Here is a 12519-nt window from a genome sequence, read left to right as displayed (position 1 = left end):
TGGGGGTTGCCTTTACACCTCGCAATCTTCTCTGCCTTTGCCATCGATGTCATGGTTTTGTATGTTGTTGTGCTTGAATACAAAAAGATTAGTACCCCTGCAACCACAAGAGTTTGGGAATGTGCACATAAATTCTACAAAATATGAACATTTATAGAAATTATTGAACTTGAAAAACTCTATTGCAGTCTTACAAATCACTCATATTATGTGTTATAATTTGTTAGACGTTATCATAATATTGTTAGTTCTTCTCAGTGGAAAATACTACAATCTCCACATGGTATATGTGTAAAAAATAAAGTGGGCATATCACAACACGAATCTCCAACTCAACAAGTTACTTGTTACATAAGATTCCTATTCAACCTTAGGTAACTAAGGATATGCTAATGGGTTCATATCACATATATTCCAAAAGTCACGGTATTACACATTTCCTACTACCAAAATTAAAGGGGAGATATTGGATGACTTTACCTTGGTTAAGCCCTTCCTAATGTTCAAGGAGGACAAAAAAAAAATTGGATTGCGGAGGAGATCACTGTATTTGTGTTGAGAATGGAAGACGGATATGTTACCCATTTGAAAGAGATCATCACACCAAGGACAAGAAGGTAAAGGGGTCTTCACTTCTAGGAATGATGTTGATTCAATCACAAGAGGGATAGGGAATGACAAGGCTATGGCATGAAGTGATGGGAGAATGTGAGGCATAATTAAAAAAAAAAAGAACCAGACTAAATTTCAAGGCATAATAATAAAAACCCTACAAAAAAGTAAAATTCCAACCAGGGAAGCTCCTCGTACTTAACGCTCGTGTCTAGTTGTGGGTAGGAGGTTTCTACTGGCTACTAACTTGATAGCGTGAAACATAATAAACCTGAGGGCGAGTATGCAAAATACTCATCAACGCGTCCCCGTAAAGTCGAGCTGAGCTTCCCAAATCGCTGCCGCCCCAGCCAGCCTCCGCCTCCAAATCTCGCACGAAAAGGGGAAACGAAGCGGTCACGGCGATGGCGGCGGCCGGCGGTGGTTCCTCCGACGACGTCCCGATCCTCCAGGGGGAGAACCTCACCAGCAACGTCAAGTCCATCTACTACAGGTCTCTGTCTCGCCTCCTTCCCATGGGCTCGATCTGATCTGGTGGCGCGCTCAATTTATTTTTAGGTTTTGTCTGGATTTCTTGCAATCTCTTGGAGTGGTAGTATAATCACGGGGTAGTCGATGTTTCCCCGCAAATTGGGTAGTTTTTGCACTAAAATTTATACAATTGAGTGTTTAGATGTTGACCAGAGAGGAAGATGGGAGTTTTGAGTTGATTTTCTTTAGGTTGAGCACTACCCTTGGATTTGCACACTGAATTTCCACAATGCTTGATGAACAATAAAAGAAGTGCGTGATCAGCAAGTAGTGATTCGTGAAAGCTGATTTTCTATAGGTCGAGTACTACCCTTTGATCTGCTAGGAATGCTTTACCATGACCTACACCTATATGTTTATTTACATGGCTGTGCAGAGAATATTCGCACTTTAGTTAGTAGTAGGATCGACTGAACTTGTAGGATACCTATGTTATATTGCTGCAACAGGCTTCAGGTACCATGTAAAAGTATGAATATTGTTTTCTATGTGACAACATGCTCAACAATTCCCCGTTTCAATTCTTTTTATGAGACCTTTCCAATTGAAGATATTTGACTGATTTGCTATTGAAGCCAATCCTAAACATGAGAATTTTCTGCATTACAGTCGAACATTCTTGTCAATCATTGGTGGAGTTGTTGCTGGAATCTGGGGATTCACAGGCCTGATGGGATTTGTCTTCTACTTTCTGATAATGATGGTTACATCTATCGGGCTCTTGGCAAAGTCAAAATTTTCAGTTCAGACATACTTTGATAGTTGGAGCAGGATTTTGATTGAAGGAGTTTTTGGTGGCCTTATGGTAAGCCTTTTTGCTGCCATGTTGATATTCTGTGGCTTATGATTTGTAACCTTCAATCATATAGTCGATATTATTACCTTACATGATATCTATATAATGTTGCAATATAACACATGCATGCTCGCTATATATTTCAGATGTCATCTCAATTGTTACTCAGCCTTATTTTGACTACATGTCTGTACAAAATGAGTCCTTGTTTGTCATATCTGTTGATGCATTTAATTATACAGAGCTGTTGTTTTGCTCTCTGTTGAATATTATCAGAGCTTTAAATAATTTAGTAGGATGGCAAATGGCTAGTTGGGTGATCTAATTATATGTTCAAGGTATCTATTTATGGTTGGATTGTTAGTTTCTGTTCTTTGGTGATGTTCTGAATGCTACATGCAGAATTTTGTAAGCATAAGATCTAGTTTCTATTCAGATGCAACGTGCATTCTTTATGTTTCTTTGTATCATCTATTCTCAAGTTTCTTCATGGAAACAAGTTTGGCTTGTTTAATGATGTTCTAACATTAAGAATTTTCTTTTGCAGTCCTTTGTGCTGTTTTGGACGTATCCTTTGATAATTTAAAACATATTTTTCGTTATGTTATTCCCCTTCATTATGTGTTTATTAGGCTGCTAGATAGGCTGAAATATTATAAATTGCTGGGATGGTAATCCGACATTTTCAGATCTACTGGCCGCGTCTTGGGCACCCTATCATTATCTTGAGACTTTACTAAGCCTGTAAATGAATATTTTAAGATATGGAATTGGAAGTAGCATTAGATGACATGTGAGACTTTGTCAAACTGGAATAAAAACTGAAAATATGTATGTGAGACAATCACCAAAAGTAAATCCTGCATCTGTAACTTATTTTGCTACTCGCAAAACATGTTTATGCTTGTTTCTCCCTTATATTTTTAACTATTGCAGTGTTAATTTTTTTTTTATGCTTGAGTTCATCCTTGACAAGAAACAGATTTGCTTACGACATTGTTCACATCTTCTGATGGACGTAGAAAGGGCTTCACTGCGAAGTACAAAAGCAGATGTGGAATTTCTCCTAACATCGCGTGTCCCATGGGTCTTGTTATGTTCCATTTTTGTATTAGTAATTAATATGAACTGTTGTGATATGCAGCCATTTTTATGTCATTTATTTCGGTGTAAACCTGTAAATTTAGCAAAGCTCATAAACTGATGTAGCAATTGCTTCCTTGAATGGTCTGTAGCAATTCTGATTCGTCATAATGTAACTGAGGATGATGGCTAAAATTTTCAAATGTTGAACACTCAGCTTTCTGCCTTCCTGGCGATCATATAAAACGTATTCTTCTCTTGTTTCCTCAGTTTCTGTGTGTTGATATTTCTTGTGTATGGATTACACTCTGTCTCGAATGATCAAATGACTGGGTCCATGTGAATTCTGCATCTATTTTAGACCAAAGTGGGTTCATTAAGTGGCTAAACTGGTTTCCAACCATAGAAGGCCTGACCAAATATTGGTCATGGCCAAAGTAGGCGCAAAGCCAAAATCAGGGCTAAGAAATTAGTTTGGTTTGTGACCAAACTAAAATGGGGAATGTACCAAATTTTAGGCTAAAATATTGTGTTTGGATGGTGATCAAGACAAAGTGTGCCAAACTTGTGAGCATGATATATGGAGCTCACATGTCACTAATTTTTTTATATCAAAACATAGCTAATATGGGCCTTGAATAGTAAATTTACATACAAGGAATACGCTTTTTATTTTTATATTTTTTAACATAAATAATTAAATAAATATAACTCGGATGAAAGGATTTACAGAATTAGCCACCTACCGCCCTCTCATAGAGTGATAAGGTGCCACCGTGGCAGGCCTTACCGACGCTCGGATGGATAGTGCTCGCTTTTTTTTCCAAATTTTCTTCTTTCCTCTTTCTCTATTTGGCAGTAGGGTTGATGTGCTCTAAAATTCACGAAATTTTTTCTATAGGGTCTATAATTCATGATGAATCTATTTGAAAAGGATTCATCTCAATACCCCATGTAGGTTTCAAAATAAAAAAAAACTCTAAAGATTTCTACTTCTAGAACTTCTAGTAATTTTTAATGCCTCAAAAAAAAAATCTCAAGAATCTAGGAAATTTCATTAATATTTCTCTCATATGTCTTAATAATATCTAAAATTATTTCCAATCCTAGTTTACTTAGTGAAAAAGTAAGTTCATTTGCAATGCTCTATTTATATGTATTTTTATCATTTCATGTGATATTCTCTTTTTAACTCAATTTGAATTCAAACAAATTTAAACATGCACAATTCATCCAAACTCTTATGGAATACATATACAGAGTACATGAGTACCCTCAAGTAATCCTGCAGCTATTTATCGTAGGCTTGACCACTATCATTAAACGCCCTGGCCGTACAAAGTTATCGAGGCAAACTTCTTGGTTGAAAAATATTTTGGTGTCTGACCACCTCACGGCCTAATAAATGTGCACAAAATTACATAAGAGTTTGGATTATTTTGTTCAGGTACTTGTCCCGTTGGCGATATTTCTTTTTTATTTTATGTCATGCCCCAAATTGTGTGTATTCATATTTATATGTATTTCATAAGAGTTTGGATGAATTTGTGTATGTTTGAATTTATTTGAATTCAAATTGAATTAAAAATATAATATCACATGAAATGATAAAAATGCATATAAATGAAGCATTGCAAAGGGACTTACTTTTTCACCAAGTAACTAAGGGTTAGAAATAATTTTAGATATTATTAAAATACATGAGAGGAATATTAGTGAATTTTACCAGAATTTTGGGATTTTTTTGGCTTTAAAAATTGCTAGAAGTTCTAAAATTAACCATCTTTGGAGTTTTTATTTTGAAACATATACGGAATATTGAGGTGAATCCTTTTAAAATATATTCACCATGAATTATAGGCCTAAAAAAAGATCCAAGAATTTTAGAGGACGACAACCTTATTGCCCAAATAGAGAAAGAGGAAAGAGAAAAAATTTAAAAAGCATATTTGTACTGTTCATCCAAGCCTAACCGATGAGCGGTTATGACTACACCTACTATGATGACACTTACCACTCTTACCACTTTCTGAGAGGACAATAGACACCTTACCCCCCTATGGTACATTATCGCTCTTATCACTCTCTTAGAAGACGGTAGCACCTTACCGTCCCATAGCACCTTACCGTCCTTGCTACTTCTGAGAGGGAGGTAGGCACTTTACCGCCCGGTAGGTGCTGCAAATCTTTTCATTCGAGGTATATTTATTTAATTATTTATGTATAAAAATAAAAAAAAATACAAGGAATACAATGTTGGGCCTGCTCAGCCAAGTCCTTGAAATAGAAATGTTGGGCCGGGTTTCCTCCATGGGCCAAATCCAGATCCAAACTTCGAAGGAAAACCATGACATCTTCTTCCAAAACCCAACTCCTACGCCGCATCTCGCAGCCAAAACCTAGCCTCGCCGCCATGGCCTCCTCCGTCCTCCGCTCCGGCCACCGCATCCTCCTCCGCCGCCACAGCCTCTCCGCAGCCTTCTCCACGGCCGCCGCCGAGGAGCTCATCGACGTCCGCAAGCTGCCCACCGACTACGACCCCTCCACCTTCGACCCCTCCTCCCCGTCCCGCCCGCCTCCGTCCGACCGCGTGTGGCGCCTCGTCGAGGACGTCTCCTCCCTCACCCTCGCGGAGTCCGCCGCGCTCTCCTCTCTCCTCCTCCGCCGCCTCGACATCCCCTCCGCTCCCCCCATCGCCATCCTCAACTCCGCCGCGGGGCTGGGAGGCGGCGGCGGCGGCGCGGCGTCTGCCGGGCCGGCGGGGGAGAAGGCGGCCGCGGCGGCGGAGAAGACGGTGTTTGAGCTGCGGCTGGAGGCGTTCGACACGGCGAGCAAGATCAAGGTGATCAAGGAGATCCGGACATTCACTGACCTGGGGCTCAAGGAGGCCAAGGAGCTGGTGGAGAAAGCGCCGGCGGTGATCAAGGGCGGCGTATCGAAGGAGGAGGCTCAGGCCATCGTCGAGCGGATGAAGGCGGTCGGTGCCAAGGTCGTCATGGACTGATCGGAGCATGTGTTTTTTATGGTGAGATCCTGCAAATTTGTGCTCCATTTTTGGGATTATCTTTTAGTGCATGGATGAATGAGTGGCATAGTGAAATTGTGGAGAAACTGATACCGTATGGTACTAGTAATAGATTTCAAGTACATTAATCAAACGAACTGCCATCTTTGGAATGTTTTAGTATAATGTATCAATCACTTCTCATTATGTTGTGGGAGTGGGACAGAAATAAACTATTACATTGCTATTTGCTATGATGATTTGTAAACTTGCGATCATTGAGTTAAAATTACCTAAGCTTGTACATCAACAACAGAATTCTATTGATTTTAGAGAAAGATGCCCATATGGCTAACATTTTGCTCTTCTTTCTGTGAATAGTAACAAACCCTGCTCCATATTGACTGGAAGTTCTTCCATTCAAGTAATTTTGTGATATGCATGTATACTTAAATCTGTTGTTGCTGCTATGTGCAGGTGTTTTAGACAATCTTAACCGCGTGCTATTCATGGTCGATGGCTCCGTTTGCTTCTCAATTCTCATGGTTGGTGGCTGCACGCAGTTTGGCTCCACACTGTTAACTCAAATTTTTAGCCTGGACGGTCTTCAACTATTTATGCCATCATGTGTTTCCTCCTATTCTGTTGATGACTAGCCTCCCACTAACAGGAAATGTGGAATAAATTATTTTGAAAATTGAGATCGACAGCACGCACAGTTGAAGTATTACAGCATGTGTAGTGCTACATTTGGTTGTCTTCAATGTTTGTGTATGCCTGTACTGTTTTTGGTTGATGTCATGAGTCATGAACGTAGCTGAGCTATGTCTGGACTCTTCATCCCCTCAATTTGTGCAAAGGTATGACCATATGAATTGGTGCCCCATGTAACCGATGATTGTTGTGGCTCCCGACTTACATTCGGTACCTTTTGAGTTCTATCAAGCATTGTTAAACCGAAAGCTATTTATTATTCCTGAGATATACCAGTCCTGTGGCGTGCAGTCTTATCTGTACCGGTGGTTCCAAATTTTACGTTTGTTAGATCCTGGTAATTCGTCAATGAAATTGTTTTGATATAGATTCTAGGAGGTTTGATATTCGCCGAGTTTGTTTCTCGGGAAAAACTCATCGCAACATAGGTAATCGACCTACTATATTAGCAAAGCATTGCATATGGTGCACTATTTTGCTGTTCTTCTTTTCAGGTATTATGCGACGCTTGAGCACGCCATATTTGGCTGCTTGGCTTGCAGTGTGACAAACGGACATGTCTGTTTAGACCGGTCCATATAGATACGTGCACGTGAGTAAGTGGCGGAGTCCAAACTTGTACTCTCAACAACGAAAAATAGTTCACCGGGGAGAGGGTCCCGAAGTTTGCTGCTGATGGAGCAAATCACGGGAAAACCCAGGTGCCGGGCGCGCAAGCTGCAGACGACTGTGGAGGAATCACGCGGTCCCGAGCACAGCATGGAATTTGTAACCAAACGAAAGCAGGGCACAAGACATGCAAACTTGAAACCTCTGTTACTATCTATCTTATCGTCATACATATTAAATTTTTGGACATCATTCTCCACTTTCAATACGGCAGCAACTGTACTATGAACACACTATACTATGAACACAGAACACTGGTCAGCGTTCAGCAATTCCCTGTACATTCAGTTCAAACCCCCCCGAAGCAAGGCAACAGAACCTGCTCCGAGAGGGGTTTCAAGAACTCGTCCGCGCCATCAATTTCAGGTCATGGGATCAGATGTCTCGTGACAAAATTAGAGTAAATATTATCCATCAGATACCAAAGTTTCCTTGTCTGAGTCTGACAGCTCGTCGCTGAAAACTCTCTCCCTCGCTTTTTCGGACTGCAAAGGTGGCAACAGGTCAGTGGGATAAAAAAAAATCTTTGTGTGTGACACTTAGAGAGTTTCGGAAAAAGAACAAACCATCTTCTGCCAGTTGCTGAAAAATGTTATGACGGCGAGAAGTAAGAATTGCACCATGGAACCGCAGGAAATGCCCATCCACAGCCCTTTTCCTTCCATCTTCAGAACAAAGCCGAGGAAGAGTGCCACTGGAATCCCTACCAGATAGAAAGAACCGAGGTTGACATAGGCGCCCAAGTGCTGCCACCCGCATCCTCGGGCAATACCTGATGCAGAAAAAACAATGTGTTAGTATTAAGCAATAATGTATCTCGCCAGAAACGAGGGAAAACAAGAAAAGGCGCGATGCTTCTGTTCTGCAATCCAGCGCTCTCGATCATCAAATAGTACAAATGCAGACATATCAATGCATTTCATTAAGCTCAGATCATTATTCGCTTGCCCAACAACTCTTAAGGAGAAAGAAACCAATGTAGCAAACAGGAATATCGCTAGCTAGAGAAAGGTTCAATTTGCATACTTAGTGATCTGGGGCCTGCTTACGGTAACATCTCTGCTAGATGCGTGTTGATGAAAACACCGGCATCCCATCCATGTTCACGTAAGAGCACATTTTTGAAGGAACAAACAAGTAACTCCCCGAGTAACACACAACACAACATAGCATTAGTATCGTGGAAGAAAGGAGAAACAAGAAGCGGCGTGTTACCTGGTATGTCCTTACGACATTGCCATGACTGACAAAACAGTAATGGTCACTTGCCACCTGACAGGGCTTGTTACCAAAATTGAGAAGAGCACACAGATTGAATTATGCAGATCAAATTAAGAGGTAAAAGGCACTGGCAACAAATTTAGCACAGTTCAATCTGTTTGATAACGATTCCTCAAAAAAAATGTTTGATAACTTCACAGGCGCAATGCGTTCTCGAAAAGAAACTTCACATGCATAATTAAAAGATGCGTTTTCGAGGTTTCAAAAGATGAAAAAGGTCTTTTCTTCTCTATTTTGTAGGGATAGGCAGATTAACAGATAAACTAGAGTTAAGAAATGTGACCTGATAGAACTCCTTGTAGGCTATCAGCAGCAACAGAGACGCACACAAAGGGAACCATTGCATTGACATACGCGACAACCTCCTTATCACTGCTATATGCATATCCCAAGATGTGCTGTGATGCTAAGAGTACACTTGTGACGAGAGCTGCCTCCATCACTGCAATACACATGACAACCTGAACAGCTGATCGAGCTCCTTCGGGGTTACCACCACCTAATTCATTTGCTACTCGAGTGCTGTTCATTGGACAGTACAGACAAAGTTACTATCAAACTGTAATTTTGTACCAAAAAGAAAGTAACATTTAGGAGTATTAAAGCTTCTCCGTACCTTGCAGCCGCTTCAAGCCCATAAGGTATAGTATACATTAACGTGATAGTCGTCAGGCTGATCAAAACAACGTGAAAAAAAATAATGCAAACACTCTTAGAAAAATGCAGTATATCGCCAGCGATGCTACTGTACATGTGAAAATTCTTACCATATTGAAAGAACTGAAGTTTGCAACGCTGGATTGGGTAAAAGTCCTGAGACAAGAATAAGGACCTCAAAGGACCACCATTCAAAACTAGAATATTTTATAAGAGAATTCATTAGACCAATATGGAAACTTATAGACAAAATAGGTAAACTCTGAAGCACATTACTTTCATTACCACAACATTAGTGCAGATGATAGAGCTAGGCGTAGAAACAAGCCAACTCCTCTGAAGGCCTCAATTGTAGGAGGCGAGCGGGTCTCCTTACAAGAATTCGAGTATCCGATGTACACAGAAAGCATGATCACATTCAACCAATATGATAAGCTTATCGCCAAAGAAGCTCCAATATACCCCAAACTGGTCTTGAACACCAATAACCAACAAAGAGGGATGTGCAAGAGCAGTGTCGCCATGGAGGACCAAAGCATAGGAATTATTAGACTCTGAGACTGCAGAAACTTTGTGAGAGGTTGGCTGATTGCATATGCAAAGAGCCCTGGAATCAACCAGATTATGTATCTACCAGCTCCCTTCGAGATCAAAGGGTCTTGACCTATGAGAATCAGGAGTTTGCCCATGAATACCCACAGAAGTGCGATTGGAATGCTCACAGTTATGAGTGTGACTATAGCTCTGTAGGTTTGCAGTCCCAATTTGTCGTACTGTTTTGCCCCATAAGCTTGGCCGCATAGAGTCTCCAATCCACATGCCATTCCAATCTGTTTTACAAGTACAATACTTGAGTAGTTGAGTTACTCGAGGAACAATATGGCAACAGTTTCATCACATCAGAAGATGATCGTACCAACAAAAAAAACGATGCTAGTAGTTGTTCTAATATGCATGCTTCAAGCCACATGTCAAGAGTGCTGGATAAGAATAACAAATTCTGCAAAGCTTCATTCTAGTAGATGAAACATCAGTTGTTTCCAGTACCCACCATTCTGCATAGCTTTACTTCTAGTTTATGAAATCATGAAAAATGACTAACCTGCTATGCATGCAAACATGTTTATCAACTTTGATAGCAGTATGTTGAGAGACTCAATGAGCTAAGTTTTCAACTTCCCTACACAGATACAGTTGTTTTTCAAAGAAGCTAAGCCTGATTGGGCTGTGTCTGAAATTCCGAATGCCAGTTTCCAAACTCGATGCAGGATGTTGAGGAATCATTGTATAATTTCAAGATGCCGTACCGTGCTATAACAGATCGACCATTACACACTAGTTGAAGTCAATCTACGACCTCAATTCAAAATTTTGATTTTTTTTTTTTTTCTATATCCTGAAATCACAGTATGTGGTTGACGGAATTTGAAGGATTATGAACTCGATCACGCGACAGAAAAACAGTAAAACGCTTGTGTAGCTAACACGATTGCGCAACGTGAATCTAAGCAGGAAGGGATAAACGGGCACTGAATCATGCGCAACGTGACACGTACGAGGAGGCTGAAGCCGGAGACGCTAGCGAGGGAGGTGGCGATGGCGGAGGCGGAGAGCGGGAGGACGCCGGGGAGGTGGCCAACCATCATGCTGGACGCCACCTGCACCGCGTACTGCGATGCGCTCACGGCCGCCATCGGCAGGGCCACGTACCCGACCTTACCGGCCTCCCGCGCCAGGTCCCTCCACCACCTCACGCCGCCCCACGTCTCCTCTCGGCCGTCGCCGTCCCGCGCCACTCGCTGCGGCAGAAGCGGTACCCTCTCCTCCATGTCGGTCGCCGTCGTCGACTCTTCGCAGTTCTCCCTCCCCGCCTCTTCTTCTCGAAGGAATCGTGTTGGTGTAGGCGATTCGAGTCATCGAGGGTCTGGCTGCTGGGCTGCTGGCGGGGCTTCTTATTTGGTGGGGGGCGCACTACTCGCGCTGTCAGCGGCGGTGAACAAACCAAATGCAAAATTGCATAGGTTTGTGCCCACATGTTTATCTCATTTCTCACTTGATATTTACTTTCTCTATTTAAAAATAATAGACATATTTTTTAAAAAAAATCAAATTTTATATACTTTTACTAACATTTAATCAAATTATAAGAATATCTACAACTAGATTCATAATTTAAAATAATTTTACACTATAAGTTTTGTAACTATAAATGATATATTTTATGAAAAAACCTTAACCAAAATTCAACTTCGAAGACTGAGAAAAAAAATACGCCTACTATTTCTGAACGGATGAAGTATTCATTTATTGATTTTTCTTACCTACATTATGAATTTGCATCTACTTTTTCAGTACGAGTCTCAATGCAAATTAATAGTCATAAGCTATGTGTGCGTATGCACACGTGAAAGTTTCCTTTCCCGGGATTCTATAGGAAAATAATTCATATTTTATCTGGCATGAATTAAAAGTTGGTTAAAAAGAGTAATTATCTCTTAGGAACTCTTAAATTAGATGTATTTTCTTTCTAAAAAATCAAATTCGGAGTCGAATCAAATTAAAAATCTTTATTTCATGAAAAATTCGGTTTGTTACGCAGACAGTAGAAGTGAATTGCTCATATTCTACTATCAGCTTGTTTCTCTGGATCAACTGTCTAGTGCATAGTGGCTCGGCTTATTAGACTTCGATATCCTTTGAAATTAAAATTTATTGGATAAATTTTATGCTCTTCCTCGCAAAAAGAAAAGATAAAATTTATGCTCTCTTTATATAAAGTAAACAGTTATAAGGTTCAATATACACTTGGCATTTAACGTGAAAAGTACCCATTTATTTGCTTGAACAAAGAAATCAATTAAGTAAAATAAATAAAAGAAGTATATCCATATGATTAATCTACATATGATATAAATTACTAGCTAGCATCGCTGCAAATTTATATCATGCTAACCTTTAATTAATTGTATTTTGCATGGACTCTTTGTTTAAGTACTTTGCTTCCTAATTTGTATGGAAATCAAAATACTAATTTTTCATATTTTTAATTCCAAATTTAGCTATGTAATAATTGTATTTGATATGGATACTTTGTTTTAATCTAGATTATTAGATTATCATAACAATTAATGGTGTAAATCCTTTTTATTTCTTTCGATTAACATGGTAATTT

The 12519-nt window shown here is 40.1% G+C and overlaps 3 protein-coding genes across 5 annotated transcripts; 2 read left to right on the top strand and 1 right to left on the bottom strand.

The window, feature by feature from the left end:
* Positions 1–907: 907 nt before the first annotated feature.
* On the top strand, positions 908–3291 carry LOC133885135 (uncharacterized). The gene is made up of 4 exons (XM_062324789.1): positions 908–1105; positions 1753–1948; positions 2487–2506; positions 2922–3291. Exons 1-4 carry the CDS (start codon positions 1017–1019, stop codon positions 2950–2952), a joined length of 336 nt encoding a protein of 111 aa, XP_062180773.1. The 5' UTR covers positions 908–1016; the 3' UTR covers positions 2953–3291.
* A 2060-nt stretch (positions 3292–5351) lies between these two features.
* On the top strand, positions 5352–6944 carry LOC133885917 (uncharacterized). Its single transcript, XM_062325683.1, has 2 exons — positions 5352–6047; positions 6504–6944. The coding sequence occupies exon 1, from the start codon at positions 5370–5372 to the stop codon at positions 6024–6026; it is 657 nt and encodes a 218-aa protein (XP_062181667.1). The 5' UTR covers positions 5352–5369; the 3' UTR covers positions 6027–6047; positions 6504–6944.
* Positions 6945–7541: 597 nt separating this feature from the next.
* Positions 7542–11296, bottom strand: LOC133883942 (protein DETOXIFICATION 14-like). Of its 3 annotated transcripts, XM_062323349.1 has the most exons (7): positions 10904–11295; positions 9633–10177; positions 9458–9544; positions 9307–9363; positions 8974–9212; positions 7976–8181; positions 7542–7894 (listed from the first exon to the last, which is right to left on the bottom strand). In XM_062323349.1, the coding sequence occupies exons 1-7, from the start codon at positions 11174–11176 to the stop codon at positions 7817–7819; spliced, it is 1485 nt and encodes a 494-aa protein (XP_062179333.1). In that variant the 5' UTR covers positions 11177–11295; the 3' UTR covers positions 7542–7816. The 3 variants fall into 3 exon arrangements, 1 of the variants encoding a protein (XP_062179333.1); XR_009903032.1 differs by lacking the exon at positions 7542–7894 and having other exon boundaries at positions 8041–8181; positions 8436–9212; positions 10904–11296; XR_009903033.1 differs by lacking the exon at positions 7542–7894 and having other exon boundaries at positions 8045–8181; positions 8459–9212; positions 10904–11296.
* Positions 11297–12519: the final 1223 nt, after the last annotated feature.

This window comes from Phragmites australis, chromosome 11 (assembly GCF_958298935.1).
Source record: "Phragmites australis chromosome 11, lpPhrAust1.1, whole genome shotgun sequence".
Lineage (NCBI taxonomy): Eukaryota > Viridiplantae > Streptophyta > Magnoliopsida > Poales > Poaceae > Phragmites > Phragmites australis.
This window is presented reverse-complemented; position numbering and strand designations above follow the sequence as displayed.

What these genes read in the sequence shown, in the direction of transcription:
- LOC133885917 (XM_062325683.1), top strand. Translation starts at nt 5,370, where the DNA reads ATGACATCTTCTTCCAAAACCCAACTCCTACGCCGCATCTCGCAGCCA.
- LOC133885135 (XM_062324789.1), top strand. Translation starts at nt 1,017, where the DNA reads ATGGCGGCGGCCGGCGGTGGTTCCTCCGACGACGTCCCGATCCTCCAG. An exon ending in GTCAAGTCCATCTACTACAG is followed by an intron (nt 1,106 to 1,752) that starts GTCTCTGTCTCG and finishes TCTGCATTACAG; the next exon opens with TCGAACATTCTTGTCAATCA. An exon ending in GAGTTTTTGGTGGCCTTATG is followed by an intron (nt 1,949 to 2,486) that starts GTAAGCCTTTTT and finishes TTTCTTTTGCAG; the next exon opens with TCCTTTGTGCTGTTTTGGAC.
- LOC133883942 (XM_062323349.1), bottom strand. Translation starts at nt 11,176, where the DNA reads ATGGAGGAGAGGGTACCGCTTCTGCCGCAGCGAGTGGCGCGGGACGGC. An exon ending in ACTTCAGTTCTTTCAATATG is followed by an intron (nt 9,364 to 9,457) that starts GTAAGAATTTTC and finishes TGTTTTGATCAG; the next exon opens with CCTGACGACTATCACGTTAA. An exon ending in TCAGCAACTGGCAGAAGATG is followed by an intron (nt 7,895 to 7,975) that starts GTTTGTTCTTTT and finishes CCACCTTTGCAG; the next exon opens with TCCGAAAAAGCGAGGGAGAG.